General features: G+C 38.9%; 1 protein-coding gene across 1 annotated transcript in view; it reads right to left on the reverse strand.

Moving 5' to 3' along the window:
- Window positions 1-1,369: 1,369 nt before the first annotated feature.
- Window positions 1,370-19,778, reverse strand: part of NBAS (NBAS subunit of NRZ tethering complex) — a 161,769-nt gene continuing 143,360 nt past the window's right edge. Inside the window, exons 50-52 of the mRNA XM_015621281.1 lie at window positions 16,954-17,098; window positions 10,976-11,104; window positions 1,370-2,135 (exon numbers count right to left, since the gene is read on the reverse strand). Of these exons, the coding sequence (XP_015476767.1) occupies window positions 1,860-2,135; window positions 10,976-11,104; window positions 16,954-17,098 (550 nt within the window). The 3' untranslated portion in view covers window positions 1,370-1,859. The remainder of the gene's footprint in view (window positions 2,136-10,975; window positions 11,105-16,953; window positions 17,099-19,778) is intronic.

Genomic DNA, 19,778 nt, shown 5'->3' on the forward strand with positions numbered 1-19,778 from the left:
GCATTATAATCTTTTTGGATTTCAGTGAAGTTTTTGGTACTGTCTCTCCTACAGGAGATCTCTACAGGATCCTTCTGGACAAAATACCCACCTGGATAAACACAGCATGTGAAGGGTAAGCAACTGGCTCATCTGTCAGTCACAAAGGTGACAGTGACTGGTCACCTATCACTAGTGGGGTTCCACAGGGCTCCATCCTCAGCCCCGTGCTCTTCAACCTCTTCATATTTGACCTGGATGAAAGATTGGAAGGGATACTGGGCAAGCTCACAGATGATACAAAACTGGGAGGAGCTGCTGATTCCCTTGAAGGCACAGATCTTGACAACTCAAGAGGGATGGGCAGTCACCAACCATCTGAAGTTCAACAAGGAAAATTGATGGATTCTGCACCTGGCACAGGGCAACCCTGGATTTACAGACAGACTGGGGAATGAGAGGCTGGAGAGCAGCCCCACAGAAAGGGACCTGGGGGTCCTTGGGGCCGATGGCAAGTTGAACAGGAGCCAGCAGTGCCCTGGCAGCCAGGAGGATCAACCCAGCCCTGGGGGGCATCAGCCCCAGCACCACCAGTCGGGCCAGGGAGGGGATTCTCCTGCTCTGCTCTGGGCTGGGACAGCCTCAGCTCCAGTGCTGGGACAGTTTTGGGTGCCACAGTGTAAGGAAAGACATTAAACTGCTTCAGAGTGTCCAAAGGAGGCCACAATGGTGAAGGGCCTTGAGGGGAAGCCGTGTGAGGAGTGGCTGAGGTCACTTGGTCTGTTCAGCCTGGAGAAGACTGAGGGGAGACCTCACTGCAGTTACAGCTTCCTTGTGATGGGGAGAGGAGGGGCAGGCACTGATCTCTGCTCTGTGGTGACAGGGACAGGACCTGAGGGAATGGCCTGAAGTTAGGTTTAGGCTGGATATCAGGAAAAGGTTCTTCCCCCAGAGGGTGGCTGGGCACTGAACAGGCTTCCCAGGGCAGTGGCCACAGCACCAGCCTGACAGAGCTCACGGAGCTTTTGGACAACACTGGCACATGGTGTGATTCCTGGGGATGGTGCTGCACAGGGCCAGGCATTGGACTCAATGCTCATGGGTCCCTTCCAAATCAGCATATTCTATGATTTTGCAAACAGATACATTTATGCAATTTTTCAGAACTCAGGAAAAATATAAGTAAATACTTTGAAAGTACATTCACAAAAGGTATCAACAAAAGTTCAGGATTTGAGATGGGGCTTCCCAAACAGTGCAGAAAAATATCTCTTAGACTTTAGCTTGTTCTCATGAATAAACACCATTAAGGAGAGACAGGAATTTCAGCAAAAGGGGCTGAAGAAAGAAAATATTCATCTGTCTAAAGGCTGAAAGAAGAGACAGTACATTAAATGCAAAATATTTTATTTATTGCAAACAAAAGCTGTGATAACATTGCACAATACTGAATTTTAAGGTTTTTAAATTCTCAAAAATCACTCTTGTGACCTTTTCTGCTCCATATATATCTTTATAATTATATTTTTACATTAGTTTTACATTATGACAAGAGTAAATTACTTACAGAAATTATGACAAATAGTATATAACCTGCCACCTTACTAATGTTTCATTTATATGTAACTGAATGTACCCATTTAACTTTGATCTGCAAGGATGATCAGATTCAATGCTTTGCTAATCATATAACAGAATGATACAGTCTGCACCAATAGTTTTTTGGAACAATTAGAAGTATATGGGAATTTACTGTGTGCTGTGTGTTTTCTATGAAATGTAGGTAATAACTCACTTTGCTACTTTACAAGATCAACAATTTCTCCCTTTTGTGTAAGATCTCCAGCAAAAATGCAGACAAATGCATAAATCCAGCATTTTCAGATCCAGTGCTGAACAGCCTGGAGGGCAGTAGTGAAAGTCCTGAGTGCAGGGTGGGTGCCTCGATGAGCCATCAGGAGGGAGCCGGCCTCTGCACTGAACCCTGCTTCCTTGAGCTGTTGTGCAATTTCCTCCACATTCCAGCCTCCCTGTCCCTGGTTAGCCAGGAGGTGGGCAATAAGGCGTGGGCAGAAGGCAGTGGACATGCACTGCACCACCAACTTGGCGTTGAGGAGCAAGGAAAGTATTTCAGCATCACAAGTGGAATCATCAACCTACAAAGAAAGAAAAATTCAAAGTAATTAAAAATTAATTACCAGATAGAGCCATCAGCCAGAACATGTCACACGGTTCTGACTGGACAGAGTGACCTTCAAAGTAAGAGGTGTATTCCCCACGGATTAACCACAGGGATAAATGCTTTGCATATGTCAGAATATGTAAAAGTATGTCTTTAACAGTCTACCACATTAATATAAATATTTGACCTGCACAAAGTTAAGGAATAAGAATGCTTAACAGCCTGGGATTACACCACCAGCTTTATAGACTTTTCACAGGTTTTCAGTACCAGTGCAGCACAGATCACACCATTTAGCTCCATATCAAGAATGACACTCTGAGGAAGGTCAGAGCAGAGTATATTAAATTTTGGTCACTTTATATTAATATATTACATTACATTTTACATGTTAATATGACAGGTGACATTCACAGACTCAATCAGCACCCACAGCAAGGATGAGATTTTCAAAAGAATATAACATATTAAAAGATGTGAAACACAGAGCTGCTACCTCTGAGAGACACCCTGGATGCCTCAAAAAAATCTGGTTACTTGATATATGAAAGCATAATATTCTCTTGAGAATCTTGTCTGTTGCTTTACAAATAACACTATAAAATACTTTAAATTCTATTTTGGTTAATTTCGTTATGTTCTTCCTGGGTTCTTTGAAATACAGTGCTGTGTTAACTTACCACTTAACAAAGCACAATTGAACAACTACATATAACCAAAAAAGGGAAGGGACCCCCCCGCAGAGGGACCCTGACAAGCTTAAGATGTGGCCCTGAGAAATCTTCATGAAGTTCAGCGAGTCCCAGTGCAAGGACCTGCATCTGGGTTGGTGCAATCCCAAGCAAAAGTACAGGCTGAGCAGAGAATGGATTGAGTGCAGCCCTGAGGAGAAGCACTTGGGGATGGTGGACTAGAATTTCAACATGACCCATCCATGTGCTCTCACATCCCAGAAAGCCTATCCACCCCAGAAATCATATCCTACGCTGCATCCCATGCTGTGTGGGCAGCATGGGAGAGGTTTCTGTCCCTCTGCTCTCCCAACCTGGAGTGCTGCATTCAGCTCTGAGATCCCCAGCACAAAGACATGGGCATTTTCAGTAGAGTGCAGAGGAGGCCATCAGGATGATCAGAGGGCTGGAGCACCTCTCTTATGAAGACAGAGGGAGACACTAAGTCTGGAGACATTAAGGCCCCAGAGACACCTCACAGCACCTTCCAGCACCTAAAAGTGGCTACAAGAGAGCTGGAGAGGGAGTTTTTACAAGGACATGGGGTTACAGGACAAGGATGAATGATGAAACTGTAAAAGGACAGGTTTAGATTAGGCATTAGTAATAAATTCTTTACTGTGAGGTTGGCGAGGCACTGACACAGACTGTCCAGAGAAGCTATAGGTGTTCCATTCCTGGGAGTGTTTCAAGGTCAGGCTGGATGGGGCTTTGAGCTACCTGACCTAGTGGAAGGTGTCCCTGTCCATGGCAGAGGGACTGGAACAAGATGATCTCTAAGGTCCCTTCCAACCCAAACTATTCGGTGGTTCTAGGATAAAAAAGGACCAAAGGAGGGCTAGATGATGATCAGTTTTCATTCGGCACTGGTGAGGCTGCACCTCAAATCCTGTGTCCAGTTCTGGGCTTCACACTTGCAAGAAAGACACTGAGGTGCCAGAGAAGGGCAATGGGCTGGGGAAGGGTCGAAAGACTGAGTCGTATGAGGAGCTGCTGAGGAATCCGGGAGTGTTTATTCTGGAGAAAAGGAGGCTCAGGAGAAACATTATTGCTCTCTACAACTGCCTGAAAGGAGGCTACAGGAGGTCGGCCTACCCTCCTAATTAACATGTCCATGACAGGACAGGAGGAAGCATCCTCAGGCTGTGCCAGGGGACGTTTAGACTGGGTATTAGGAAATAATTTCTTTATGGAAAGAGTTGTCAAGCATTGGAACAAGCTGTCCAGGAAGTGGCTGAGACTTGGTTTAGAGAGGACTTTGCAGTGCTGGGTTAACAGCTGGACTTGGTGAGACTTCTTAAGTATTTTCTAACCTAAACAATTCTGATTCCAAAATTTCTAGTGTTGGCATCTTGCAGCACACCATGCAGCACAATAAGCCATTATCCAAACAGCTGCCATCTCTTCTGAAATGGGACTGAAGGGATATTCTCTCCTGCCTCGAAGCTCTGTGTGCTCTGTTCTTAACTTGTAAGATGGAACTTTACACAGGGCTTCGCTGTTTGATTTTGTGAACATAAAATGCAAATAGTAATTACAGTAGTGAGACTGACAGCAAATGCAAGGTTTAATTTAAATGTTTTCAGGCTACTATTCATGAAAGGAAAAGTGCTATATAGATTAGTGTGATTCCATATACCAAAAATCTACAAAATTGAGAAAGACAAATCTGAAAGAAGACCCTTCCTAGCATAAACCATTTACCACCTAAGCTGTACTACAGGGATGAAGATGCCCATGCAACACACAAGCAGAGAAACCTGTCTGCACTCAAGAAGAAATAAGATTAATTTGGTTTCACACATAACAAAACAGCTCACAAAAAGGCTCCTGGGTTGTGCCCCACAGCTCATCCTTAGGCCCAAACAGACGAAATTAACATTTCCCATTTTCTTGCAAACTGTCTGAAGACCTGGTAAGGAACTTTTGTAATTCAGTTGTCTCCAGGCAACTGGACAGAGACACATGATGGCAACCAGACCCTGTGAATGCATTTAATGCAGTTAAGGCCACTGGCCAGTTAATGGTCTGTTCCACCATTCTTCAGTCAATCTATGCAGAGTCCAGCAGGTGTGGAAAGAACACAGAGAAACCAAGGTTTAATGAGAATTGCTTTTAAAAATAGGCAAGTTCAATTGACTATCAGTTTTACAGCTCCAAATCATGCCAATTTGTTTGGTATCAATTGCCCATTTCTAGTCATTAGTTTAAATAAAAATAACAGCCTACACAGATTGTCACTGAATTGATACATGTTTAGAAACCTTAATTAAGACAACTTATACACTGATCAGCTCTGTTTAAATAAAACTGTAAGATTTCTTAAAATTAAATCAGTGTAAATGTAGCTTGAGACTACATTTATTTAAAATTAATTTTAAATCAGAACAACAAGCCTTTAATTAAAAAAAAAATCTACTAAAAGAATACAAAAGACAAACACACAAAGCATTTATTTTTAAAAAAATACACCATAGAGAATATAGTGAGTTTTTTATGCAGGAAATTGCTCAGCAAAACTGTGACTCTCCAGTCTAAAAAAGAGATTGCTTAGAGGGTATGGGGCAGATAGAGACACCACTAAAATTATAAAAGGCCTAATTAAAAAAAATATTACTAAAGTAAAAAAATATGAAGCATCAAATTAATCTAGTGGGATCAGATTACAAGAAAATAAAAAAATATATAGGTTTTTTCACTTTTGAATCCTCTGTTAAACAATACTGCAGAATGTAAAAGCTCATCCAAGTTTCTCCTTAAACAGCACAAAACCAAGAAAGAAAACCACTGGCAATTACTTAGCAGATACATACAGCTATATATAACCAAAAGTTTGGAAAGTAATATTTCAGATAATGAGCCTGTACATATCTGCCCTATTCTTACTCCTTACTAGACTTGTAATTCTTCCATCTGTTTGAGCCAGGATGGTTTCGATGAAATCAAAATTTGATTTCCATTAATATTTTTTAATGTGTAAAAGTTATTTTTGGTTGCCATACATACAAAATATTAGTCTACAGTAGATACAAACTCCTAAACATTTTCATTTTCAAAATCACTCTTGAGTCTAAGACAGTAAAAGTCAGCAAGTAAAAAACAACCTTACTATCTGAGTTTTAAAAACATCTGTTTTTTCTGGGCAGACAGCTAATTCAAGATCTTACTTCTGATCTGCCGCAGATGCACAGCCCTTGCTATCCTAAGACCCTAGCTAGGCCATAAAACTAAGGCTATTGCTAATACCAGAATCACTGTTCCAGTGATATGGAATGCAGCTGACTGCAGTTTAAGCAGGTCTCAGAGGTGTAGGTACCTTCAAATTAACACCCAACCATTTTCCATATTGTCTGAGTCAACTTGACCCACAATAATGGCAGAATCAGAGTGCATATGTTAGAGAAAAATCATTATGCCGATCTAGAACTCCATGCTAAGGCTGATAAATTTTTCATTTGAGTAAAATCTGGAAGGTTTAAATGGGAGCAGCTTTCATTTTTCATATCCACCTTTCCTTCAGCAGAATTTGACAGTGTAGATTTAGCATGATGCCCACACACAATGTCCACGGTTACAAGCAAAAGATCTGATGGGGATAATTACATTACGGAGAACTGCTGGATTTCCTATTTAAGTACTGGCTAATACCTGCTTTCAAACATTGAAGTGTAGGCATTCAAGTGGTACCTTTGCTCTTACGAGAGCACTTGGGGGTACTGTGTCCAGTGTGGGGCCTCCAGCACAACAAAGACATAGACTTGTTTGAATGGGTCTAGAGAAGGTCATGAAGACAATCTCAGGAGGGCTGGGGCATCTCTCCTATGAAGACCAGCTGATAGAGTTGGTGTTTTCAGCCTGGAGAAGAAAAGGCTCCAGGGAGATCATACAACAAACAGCCTTTCGCTACAAGAGAGCTGGAGAGGGATGTTTTATGAGAGCATGGAGTAATAGGACAAGAGGAAATATCCGATCTAAACCAACCTTCTTACTTTTAAATGGTTTTGATTGGATATTAGGGAGAAATTCTTCACTGTGAGGTTGGAACAGTTTGTCCAGAAAAGTTGTGGATGCCCCAAACCTGGAAATGTTCAAGGCCAGGACGGGCTTTGAGCAGCCTGGTCTAGAGGAAGGTGTCCCTGCCCACGCAGGGTTTGGAACTAGATCAATTCCCCATCAGCACTATTTGTGCAGGTATCCAGAGGTTCTGGTATTACCAACAGGCAATATATAATATATCACCAATAACTTCTGCAATAGAAAATCCTCAAGTTATGAAAGGTAAGAGCTACTGATGACCTAACAGCAGTAAAGAACTGAAACTGCTGTTTCCCAGAGTATTCCCTTTTCCAATACTATATGAGATAAATAGGCTTTCTGTTTTATTCCTTCCTGGAGTATGTATCTATAGAAGAAATAAATAAGGGGAAAAGAAACCAGTGACATAATAAATCCTGGGAAAATAAACTAGAGAAAGGTATTTTATCATAATCACCATTAGTTTATAATTTACCTATTTCTTTTAAAGATTAACACCCATTAAGTGAGTAGCCATAAATGCTATACACTAGAGAACAGCAGAAATTCCATTATTCCACACAAAAATTTGTGATTTCTCTTAGTACATTTTTCAGTACAACATGTTATAAAGGTAGATTCAGTACTTCATCACTGTAATTATAACATGTAAATGGAGCCAAGGTATTTTTTCAGACTACAACATTTTTCTTGTTCCAGTTTCTATAAAAGTATGGATTGAACAAGTATTTGTACTGCTTATATTAAGCCCCCACTTGTTAGCTGTTTTAACATTATGGGTTCCAACAGGCAATAGAATATTTACTTGTTCTCTCAGATGTATAAAAATCAGTTTTCATCTATGAAAGATAATGCTGAAATCCCTCTCAAAACCCATCTGACTTTTAAGGGCTCTATTGGCAGTAATAGGGTTATTTAGGTAAACTGTTTTTTTAAATTACTCACACAGTACACAACATAGGGGAAGAACAGTTATTTCTGTTACTCAGAAAACACAAGTGGCAGTTCATTAAAAGACATACAATAAAAAGAGGGGTCTGCAATTTCCAAAAAGCTTACACAAAAACTTGGCTGGTTTATTACGGGCAAAAGCTGTACAATTTCTAGTATCAGCACTTCAGCATCATCCTTAACTGTAAGCATCCATAAAGCTGTCAGCAACACACAACAAATGGCTAACTAATACATCCTATCAGCAAGCAAGTGCTGTATTTTTCTTGCAGCCATGTTTGTGAGCTGTGTTAGCACTGGATCAGGGAATCAATAGCTATGATTCCCCTCTGCCAGATGTTATTTGTCTGTTTCCTGTTTAATGTAAGCAGAAATGGCCTTCCTATGAAAAATTAATTCAGAATTTAACAAAAAGCATTAACAGTCTGAATACTGTTTTTTAAAAAGCAAAAAGTAGGCATAGAAAATTATACTGAATGAACAACAGAACTATATGCACTTTCAGTACAACGGCAAATAATGTAATCATAAGAGATGCATATAAAACAAGGAGTAAGAGGTATTTCTTACACAATATAAGAACAGCTTTTACATTTAGCACAGCACTCTTCTATACTTGCTGCTTTTCTAACACTGTCATATTCAAGATACTGGCTAAGCTCTATGCCTGATGTAATAAAGTCAACAGTTTAATCTTCATTGACTTAAAGTAAAACATTAGACCAAAGCTAACTGCTTTGAAAATTCTAGGTTATTCAGCACTCTTACAGAACTTTAATTAATATTGAACTTAAAAGGAAAAATTAGAAACAGCTTATCAGTCTAACTTCTGTATAAGAAAGCCAAAACAATATTATTTCGGGCATGCACAGGTATAAAAAGTGCTTTATACTATCAAGAAGTTAATAAGGTTCCTGGCCCTGAAACTCCAATATAATGTAATCAGCCTAGAGTGTAGGAAACTGAAGGCTGGAGCACACTAGGAAGAAATGGCCAGTTTAAAGAGCAACACAATTAGTAACCATTCAGAAAGTGCTACCTCACAGCACTACACTTTAAAAATTTAAATAAAATGTACTCGAACACTTATTCCTGCTGACAAGCTTCAGAATTAGTCACTTATACAGCAGCTTTCATCTGTTAACAAAAAAGTCAATTTTAAAAGGCTAACAAGAACACAGAGATGAGAAAGTGCATGCATATATCAGATTATCATATCTGTGCTTGCTTTCAATGAGATAATCTTATTTAAAAGTTACCAAAAAGCCTTGCTTTGTAGAAATAAAATCTAAAATTGCAGGTGGTAGAAGAAAACAATGTACTATTGTTTTGGTGGTTAATATTTCTGCAATTATTTTGTAAAAAACAGAACTTTTTTTGTTTATTGGTATAAAAAAAAGGGAACAGGAATACCTGTGTGTTCTTAGCTTAGATACCAAACTCAAGTAGCAAACAAAATTCAAACTGGGTGCAAACAATGCCATTAGAATTTTGGTAGAAGCACATATAAGTTACATATTAATATGTCCTGCTACCTTCCATTCTACTGTTTCAAATCTTCATAGAGAACATGTTAAAAAAGCTGGTGCTTCTTCCATTTTGGTAATGAAGTCCTTTGGAAAGAAAATCAGCAATATGTGAAATGGAGCCTATGCTTCCAGATCCATTGCTTCTCTGGCTTCACCAGTACTGGAAGGGAGATGGATCATTTCTCAAACTTTTCAAAGGATGCTAAAAGAGAAAGCTTCCAGAATAAAACATGCATAAGAAAGAAAAACACAGTTCATGAGGAAGAGAGACTTAAGGGAGAATTCTGGGAAGAGCAAGATGGAGAATATCTTTCCTAGGTAAGAGAGAATGGTGTAAAAGTAGGGGATAGGATTTATTCTTATGTACTGGTTGTACATTTTGTTACAACCAAAGAACCTGAAAACTCTGTGGCAACCAGTATAGAGGGTATCCCTAGAAGGCAGTTATAATTTCAATCTAAATTCCTACAAATCACATTTTTAAAGCTTTTATATTTAAAAGGGGAATATTTATTTAACAGGACACATTGTTTCATTTGTTTTCATGTGGGTAGTTTCATTGTGTAGTACCACATGGAAAATATAACAAATTATTATTATTTTGTATCGTATACACAACCAAAAGCTCCCTAAGATATGGTGCAGAATTAGGAAATACTGAAGACGAAGTTTTCCTACCTAAGTATTGTAATTCTGAAAATTATCAGTGCAGTTAATTCAGTCAGAGGAAAAAGCCATTCTCTTCCATGAATAGGTCAGAGAAAACTGGTTCCTTCTCTTTTGCAACAGAATGTTAGACTTCAGACCACAGGTAATATAAAACCCAAGGAAGTTGGGTTGCACATGCACAAGTTCAGAGCTTCAAAAAATTTTAAACTCAGCTAAGTTTTCAGCTAAAAGACAAAATATATATGATATAATGTTTTTGCCTAGGAGACTAACTTTCCTCTTTTTAGGTGTTCCTTCTTATTTGCTGAAAAGCAATACAGAGGGAAAAGGCCGTAATGTAGTGTTATATAGCAGTTGACAAACATGCATTAATGTCTTTCAGTTCTTGTCCAAATTAAAAACAGTATTTAGGCTTCTTCTACAGAAACTTTGCTACAGTATGGAATCAAGTTTGTTTAGAATGGCATGAAAGCCCCCAAAGATACCATCAAAACAAAAACGGTGACCTAAGAGCTCTCTAAGTGTATATAAACAGATACCACATTTGTCAGAAACAAGTCAAGTCATCTGATATACTATTATCACTTAAAAAACCCCAAAGCAAGGGAATATGAACACAGAGGTAACAATCTACTTCATATATCAGAATAGTTTCTGTTCCACCACACTGACTTAAAACAGCATACTGAGTAATTTAAAGGAAGTGCTATGAGGCTTAATCACCTCGAGTATGTATAAAAGCTCGTACCAGCCCTGTGTTAATGGTCACCGTGGACACAATAGCTGTGGAAAACCTTAATAATGCTAAGTGTCTCAGTAATCTCTGCTTACTACATGAAGATGAAAGAGCTAACTTATTATCTCAGCCTCTGAAAGGTGGTTCATTCAACTGTTCCTACCTTAGCAACAGCTGTTATCTGCTCCAGTGCCACAGCGTGAAGGTCTTGGTCTTTGCTTTCTACCAGCAGTTTCAGGGATGGCAGCAGGAGGGACTGGTTAAGCAGCAGCAAACATAATTCTTTTATACACTGAAATAAAAAGCAAATTCTCTCAGCATGATCTCTGAAGATACTAACATCATCATTCACAATAAAATTTATGAAAATTTTATGTCAAATGCAAAATGAAAACCACACTTCCATAACAAATGAATTCCCTGTTGGAAACACCTCCTTGGAAACTTGAAAGAACAAATTTTAAAAATGTGGAATACTGGTTAAAATGCAACATTTGTTAGACAAGGCAGGTACTGAATCACCATTACAACCAGGAGCTTTACTGAAAAAATAACAGAGCAATGACAGCTCTCTGTGGGACTAATATATTTGTGCTTACTGAAATACTGCAAAACAAAGGAAGAAATGTTGACAGACACCTCTGACAATTCTGTAACTCAATAATGCAATCAGAAAAGTAGAACAAAATAAAGCAGAAATAACAGTACATACCAGACTTCAACAATGCTTCAGTTGCTTCTGTTGCAAAAAGCTTCAAAATTTTATACAATATTTTATACACAATTAGAGTTTAGCAAATTAACTTTCTGTCATTCATCTGGTTTCCTATATTTGATAATACAGTATAAATTTAGCATCACACAATTTCAAGACAAAACTGGCCAGAAAATACCTTCTAAAATAAAAACAAAAGCATCCCTCAACAAATCTACTGTGCACTTCCAGACCTTTACATTGTCCCTTAGTTAAACAACCAAACAACATGTCCCATATGCAAGCTATTTTCCTCAATGTTGTTCATTTTCTTCATTTATGCATCAAAAAGTATTTCAACCTACAAATTCTATTATAAATCAAATCATAATTTCCCTTTCCCTTTCTGTCATTTCTGAGAATTTAGGTTGCTTGTCACAACCACTTCCCAACGAGGCCCATCCAAGATGGAACATTTTCCAAGGCACTTTACACTAGGGACTCTGGATATTGTATGGTAGTTACACTGAAAATGGTATCCATCTTTTAAGAGCTTCTCTCTGTTTCACTCCAACAATTTGAGAGCAATTGTCAAAGGAGCACATCAGCTAAATACTAAACTGAGAGAATGTAAGTCATATTTTTTTTGTGTGTTTTGAACTTTAATGATAACTGTAACAATTTAATAACTAAGATGATCCACATATTTAGTAGCATAGTTTCAGCAGCTGTGAGCCTAAAAGCCTAAATATTATTTGAAGATGAGGAAACATTAAATACTCCAAATGTGATGTACTGCACAGACACCTGTCTTTGCCTGGGACAAGGAGCTGCCGGGCTGTACTTGCTCAGTCTTTTCTAAATTTACCCCTTAAAGAAAAACAGCCTAGAAGAATATATTCCATCACACTAAGCTCTGAGTCACTAAGGCAAGCCTTGGTCTCTTATTCAGACTTCTCCCTTTATACTTGTATTCAGTAATGCTACTGATGGTCAATGCTGAGACTCACACAATATGGTGAGTCCCACAAGAGACCCACAAGGATCATCGAGTCCAACTTGCATCCCTGCCCAGGACCATCCCCAGGAGTCACACCATGTACCTGAGAGCACTGGACAAATGCTTTGCAAACTCTACTTGCTGCTGTGACCACTGCCCTGCAGAGCCTTGTCCCAGTGCCAAACATCCTCTCGGGGAAGAACCTTTTCCTAATATCTAACCTAAACCTACCTGACACAACTTCAGGCCATTCCCTCAGATCCTGTCACTGTCACCACAGAGCAGAGATCAGTGCCTGCCCCTGCTTTTCCCATCGCAATGAGGTTGTAACTGCAGTGAGGTCTCCCCTCAGTCTCCTCCAGGCTGAACAGACCAAATGACCTCAGCCGCTCCTCACATGGCTTCCCCTCAGGGCCCTTCATCATCCTCATGGCCTCCCTTGGACACTCTCTAACAGTTTAATGTCTTGTATTGTGGCACCCAAAACTGCCCCAGCCCAGAGCAGAGCAGGACAATCCCCTCCCTGGCCCGACTGGTGATGCTGGGGCTGATGTCCCCAGGGCTGGGTTGATCCTCCTGGCTGCCAGGGCACTGCTGGCTCCTGTTCAACTTGCCATCGGCCCCAAGGACCCCCAGGTCCCTTTCTGTGGGGCTGCTCTCCAGCCTCTCATTCCCCAGTCTGTCTGTAAATCCAGGGTTGCCCCAGGTACAGAATCCAGAACATTCCCTTTTTTAACCCCATGCAGTTGGTGATTGCCCATCCCTGTGACTGGTCCAGGTCCCTCTGCAGGGCCTCTCTATCCCTGAGGGAGTCAACAGCTCCACCCAATTTAGCGGCATGGGCATGCTTGCTGTGAATGGTATGACATGGATCAAGGAGTAAGATGACTAAATACATTAAGCTTTATGTGATCATTCAAATGCTTATTAAACTTCTGGTAGTTTCATATTCCACTGGATTTCTTTTGAGATGCATACCTGCCAATCCAGCAAATTTACTGAATGGAAACTCTGCACGTCTTCTTTTGAAAATGCGTATTCATAGCAAGAGATGTGACTTATATTCAGAAAACAAATTCTGAGTCATAAAATACATAATCTGAGCCAAACAGCAATTTTATCACGCTTGGTAACATTTCCCTCTCAAAACCAGATGGACAAGTTGAATAACTTTCTGCCTGATAGTAGCATGTCCAGCAGATATACTCAGTCTTAACTACCATGCCCGAGTACAGAAGAAGCCATAATCTCTTTTGAAGAAGAAATACACATTCCAACTACTGCATTTCTTTTTCCACAGAAAGCAAATGGTCAGCACGCCAGCCACTAAAGACTGTCCAAATAGTGCAAGTATCAACTTGTATCACTGCCACAGATGTCTGCAGGGCTGCTTTGGACAGGAATTAAAAACCCAAGCTCAGGAAGGAAGTCATTAGCCACAGCACTTCTCAGAGCAACGTAAGTGGGTTTCTGGTCTGCAGTGAACGCTTGAAAGCATTCAAGTGTCTGCTGCCTGCCATGAGAGGCTCTGCTTAGAGGGGGTTTGATGTAACCTGTGAGAGGGTAGAGGGAAGGCCCAATTCAAAATCGAATTACCATGATTTAGTTGAAACTTTTGTAAGACAACTTTTGTCTTCTATCTAGTTACACATCTGTCAGTGGTTCACTGTGACATCAGCATGGCAAATAAACCATATGCCACAGGAGTCTGTTTTGGGTCCAGTATTATTCAGTATTTTCATGGATGACTTGAAGGGCTGGATAATGAATACAAACAGCATTATGTCTGAAGAGGCTAAAAACAGACTGAAAAGCAGCATTTAAATTCAACATTATCTGAAGAGAATGAGCAGACACAACTGTGTATGAACAAAATCACACAATCTAAAATCATATATAAACCCCAGGAAAAACTTGCTACAACAATTAGGAAAAAAGGAGACCAACTGTCTGCTGTGTTATTCTAGGAGATATCTCATAGCCACTAGGAGCCCAGGGTGATTACAGATAAGGGACTAGATTCATTCTCCCATGTTAACTGACACATGACCCATGGGCTGAGAGAAGAACGTAGATATTCAGAGAAGTCACATTTTTAACAATTACCAAGGGGAGAAGGATTTATCCCTTTCTAAAGAGATTTAATCAGGCAGAGCAGATATTGGACAATCCAAGCATGTGTCTTCCAGGCAAAAAAAAAAACCAAAACAATGCTTTCTTTTGCTAAAAGGAATGGAGCTATCTATCCACTGAATGATGCAAATTAAAACCCTAAACAAACAAAAAACCCCACAAAAATAGCCTTCCAAAGAAACCACAGACACAGATACAAAGATTAAAGCTATGTAACTATCCAAAAGACATTAAAAAAGTACTTGGCTTAAAAAACTAGATGGACCAGTAGGATATAGAATGAAAAAAAAATGAGTTCAATCCTTCATGACTATATCCAAAGATGGCTCTTCTAGACCACATGACTTTGAAGTAACATGCGCTTTCCATTACAACCTTTGCACTTAGCAAGGTTACTATGGGAGAGAACTTGAATAGCAAATGTTTTTCATGACAGTTAACTGGTTTCAGTTTTTAGAATTCCATCATTCCAAATTTGTCATCTTAATCAAGTGGATTTACTGAAATGTGAAATCACCTAAACAGGTTAATTGTCTGTGATCACATTTTCATCTTATTCAGCCACACAACTGCAAATCTGTCATTTGAGCACTTAAGTACTGTAGCTATACATACAAATAAACTACTTAAATTCATGCATGTCATTTCTGCTCTTCCCAGGTAGTGACTTAGAGGAATGCAGCCTGTGTTTGAAGGTAACTGTACAGCTACACATTTTAGTGCAACTCCTTGTTACTGCACAGCATTCTACATCAGTAAGCCTGTATAAACCTTGAAGATCAAAGTAACTTCATATCCTTACCTGTATAGTCATACTTTATGTGATGGGCTCTTTCAACATGCTGTACCATTAAAAAAAAAAAAAGAAAGGAAAGAATCTCCAACCAAAGCTGTCTACCAATACCAAAACTGTATGTAAACTTGACTTGTCATGGAGATCGTGGAAAGGTTTACTCAACTAAGAGAAATGGATGACCCTTCTTGAGCAGAACTCTTGGTGAACTGACTGCTGTATGACAGTGACACTCAGAGGGATTTGTCTCCCTGGATCACCAAGGTGAGGCAGAACATTCTACTTTGACAAAGTTCAGCTACTCCCATCGGATATGATCGTGAGTTTACAAGCTACAATGCATCATTTCAGCACCTTACAAAGAAAAGCTGCATATAATTATACCACTCCCAGGGATACACAGACCTGCCTTCCACCAAAGAGTTTTGGTGGGATGAATAAATTTATAAATGCACTTATCACTTCAGCTTACTGCCACCTTCTGGAATCATGTTTTACATAGTTTTCTGAATTTTATTCAGATCAGTGTGTTGGGCTAGGGGAAAAAAAACAAACAACAAACAAAAACCCACACACCCACCTGTCTGTATTTTAAACATAATATGTTGTTTTTATTCTGCTTCTCTTCCTAACATCAGCTGTTTTCTATAAAGACAGTGACTGAATAAAGATAACAAGAGATTTATCAGCCTACTAAAAATATGCATGACTACTCTGAAATTGTGTGAAGTTTATTAAGAACTTCTCCAGTCTGTCTTCATTAATATATAGTGTTTACATACAAAACACTTTAATAATTTTATACATAAGAGATGTTTGTATTGAAGTATGCACAGACAGGAAAGACATGTTAGAGAATCATAGTCACTACTTAGAAATTACTTGTATATTAAGGTTTTTTCCAATCACCATGTTTTTCAGGGGTTCCTCACTACATCTTTATGCATTTATTAGTAAGAGAATTACTGATAATTTAAGTAACAGTTTTTGCAACACTGATTTAAATGATAACAGATTATTAAAGCTTTTCTACAAATACATTAAAGAATAATTTATACTGGAACAGACTTTAAAAGATCAGCTAATCCAACCAGCCTCCAACTCAAAACAAGTCCAACAATATCAAACTGCCTGTGACATAATCCGGTCAAGTTCTAAATACCTAAAAAGATAGATTCCCCATATCTCTTCTAGGCATCTAACTGTTCTAATGTTTCACAACTTTAAAGATGAAAAATTCAATACAATGAGAGCTTTTGATGATGTAACACATCTCTATTGCCTCTTGTCCTTTAACTGAGCATATCTGAAAAGAGTCTGACTCTAATTCCTCTCCTTGTTTCCTTATTGGACTACTTAAAGACATGATCTCCCATAGTCATCTCCTCAGGACAGACTGAACCCAGATCTCAGCCTCTCTGTTAGATCCCCACTGCACTTGATCCAGTATGGCAACATCTTACTTGTAGCTGGGACCTTGAAACAGAGCTCATAAACATGATACCCAAAGTTAAAACTTACCTTGGCAGGGAGCATGTGCTTTGTCTCATACAAAGAACGGCAGATTTTCAAAATTTCATTTCCTGTGTTCTCCTTTTCCTCAGGTGGGCACCTCTGCAGCATAGAAGTCCCCAGTTTCACCCAGGGATTATCATCTGTGCATGATCTGCCCAGTCAAAAAAGAGATGTATATAGAATATAAATATACATATACCATCTTCTGTAGGTTGTTTCTCATGTGTGACTTAAAAGTACAACCTCATGAAAGAAAGATGAAAGTTTTGAGACAAGTTACTCTCCATAATGCCATCGCTCTTCCAATGCAATAAAGAATTTTAAATTACTTGGAATTATGACATGCTTATTACAAACCCTGAGGAACTGTACACCAGATAGACTGATCAAACTGGAATAGCACAGGATCTTCTCCTGGCTTTACACCAGCTGATTTCCCAAGGAGAGTGGTATCAAGGGAGGGGTGACAGGAATCCAGCATTCCTAATTTTGTTTGCTTTGATCACATTTTAACAGATTCTGTTTCTCAAGTTTCCTCTTGCTTCTGAGAGGAAAATATATAGTCAGATTCACATTTTAATTTTCAGGTCCAGTGAGTACAAACAAAAATAAACTTTTCTCCACAGCCCATCCAAAAAGGGTAAGAAAGTAAAATTACAAGCATCTGAATTCTGCTAGTAGATACGGATAGGGTTACATTTGTTTTACACATTTAAAATGTTCTTTTAATTCCACATGAAACCTCATGCTATGTTACCATTACAGTCAGACAAACAGATGGGAGACAGTGTATACAAGTAAATTTCATCATGCAGGATGGCAAAGGCAGTGTTTGCTGTGAAGTTGGTTTTTTTTGTAGCCATTATTTGGTAGATCATGGAGATATCTGGATACTTTTGTTAGAAATAGATATACTGACTAGGAGTGGATGCAGTGACAGAAATGGGTAACAAGCCACTTTTAACTGATAGCACAAAGCACAACACTAGAACACATCTACACTGCCATTCTTCTAATGTAAATTAAGTTGATGCAATTCCCACCTACAGTGGGCTAAAATCATGTGCAATTACAGCGTATATAATGATTGTATTAAGTCACAATAACACAATGTCTATGTTTATCTGCATATAAACTTAAGAAGGCACAAGAGGCATTTTAAAAATCACCCCATCAATTTCTCTGGTCAGTAATCAGCATCCCAAAGACATGCTAAACTTTCCACTTTAGCTTAAAAAAACAAAAACAAGAACAAAAAAACAACTCTCACAGCAGGACCAAAAGTGGCAGTGGTATTACAATTTAGTGAAAATTAAGATACTCATTTAGTACATGTGAAAGAAGAAGAAGCAGCAAAGTACTGTCAAAACTCTGCTTTTCAAAGTTATTATTTTGCAGCAATTATTAAAGCAACACATTAATATAACTGTAAATGGAGTCTGTTAAGAGTCTGTTGAATTGACACACCAAGTGTCTGACAGCTCTGGAGCAAACAACCACAAGTATCTACTATTTCATACATAAAAGGTATCTTCTGCTCATTGTCCACTTTTAAAAGTACACAGTGTAAACAAGTGAAAGCAGCTCCACATGCAGCTGTCATTACAGTCCGACATGAAAACCAGACAGAGAAGCTAGGAGTGGGCAATTTTGAATGTAAATTAAATAGAAGTCATTGTCTTTCTTCCTTCTGACAACTTAATTGAGCCTTTCCATCAGTCACAGGCACTGAGCACAGAGCTGTCAGAAGTCTGGCTGCCAACAGCAGAGTTCCTCCACTCCTCTTCTCTCAACGTGATGGGTCCAACCCCAAGACACCAGACTATTCAACAAACAGAACACGAGGCAGTCTGTCTGTGAATCCCCAGTAAGGGCAGGAGAAGGAAAAAAATCCCTGCAACTCCACCTTGTCACTGGTTAAAGGGATAGGTCCTGCACTGTGAGCCATTTCTCCTGTACAGACACAGAGCCAAAATGCATTTCCATTTCTACAGCTGCTGCCCCCAGAGTACATTAAGAAAATCTAAGAATTTTCCATCAGAAAAAGGAAACAAAAATCACACTACAAAAAAAACCAAAAACAACAACAAAAACCAAACAAACCAGAAAGATGCAAGGCCATCAAGGCTTGCCATATGCAAATTTATTTAAGTAAAGTATCAGATTATATAGTTTATATACATAAAGCTTTTCTCATCACAATTCCTTGTAACTATTTCAAATGCTCCTGTGCACTATTAACAACTATCTGCTATCTCTAATTAAAACCAAAATTAAGTTACCAGAATCTGACACCTACAGGCAGAATTCGGTTTTCTTCTCTCTTGAATTTTACTTCAGTTCAGCTGTGCTTATAAAAAATTATTTCTCATAATGAAAAAAAGTATTACTTCTAAATCACAGCAGAAACACCTTAATTTTTTTTTTCCCAAAGCCAAAAGCAGAAAATCTGGGATTAAGATTTAAAAAGTGAACTAAAGTACTGGGTCTCAAACACCAGGGTTATTTCAGTTCCAAAGCATCTTTTCAATATTTATAATAAATATAAAAAATGCCTTTTGAATGTAGGCAGCAAGTTCCAAAGGACTGTAGAGCTTCAGGTACTATCAATAATTTTTTTAAGAAACACCTTTATGAAATGTTTAAAATGACATCTGCCTATGAGCCATCTGGGTGGAAAAGCATGCATGCATAACATGGGTATGAAAATAAAATTTTAAGAAGTGTACAGCTTTGAGTGCTGACTGAAATAACCAAGCTACATCTCTGTTTCCCTCACAGTAAAAATGGCATATAATGACAAGAAGAGAATCATACTTGTGATAATAAGT

Source organism: Parus major, chromosome 3, assembly GCF_001522545.3.
Source record: "Parus major isolate Abel chromosome 3, Parus_major1.1, whole genome shotgun sequence".
Lineage (NCBI taxonomy): Eukaryota > Metazoa > Chordata > Aves > Passeriformes > Paridae > Parus > Parus major.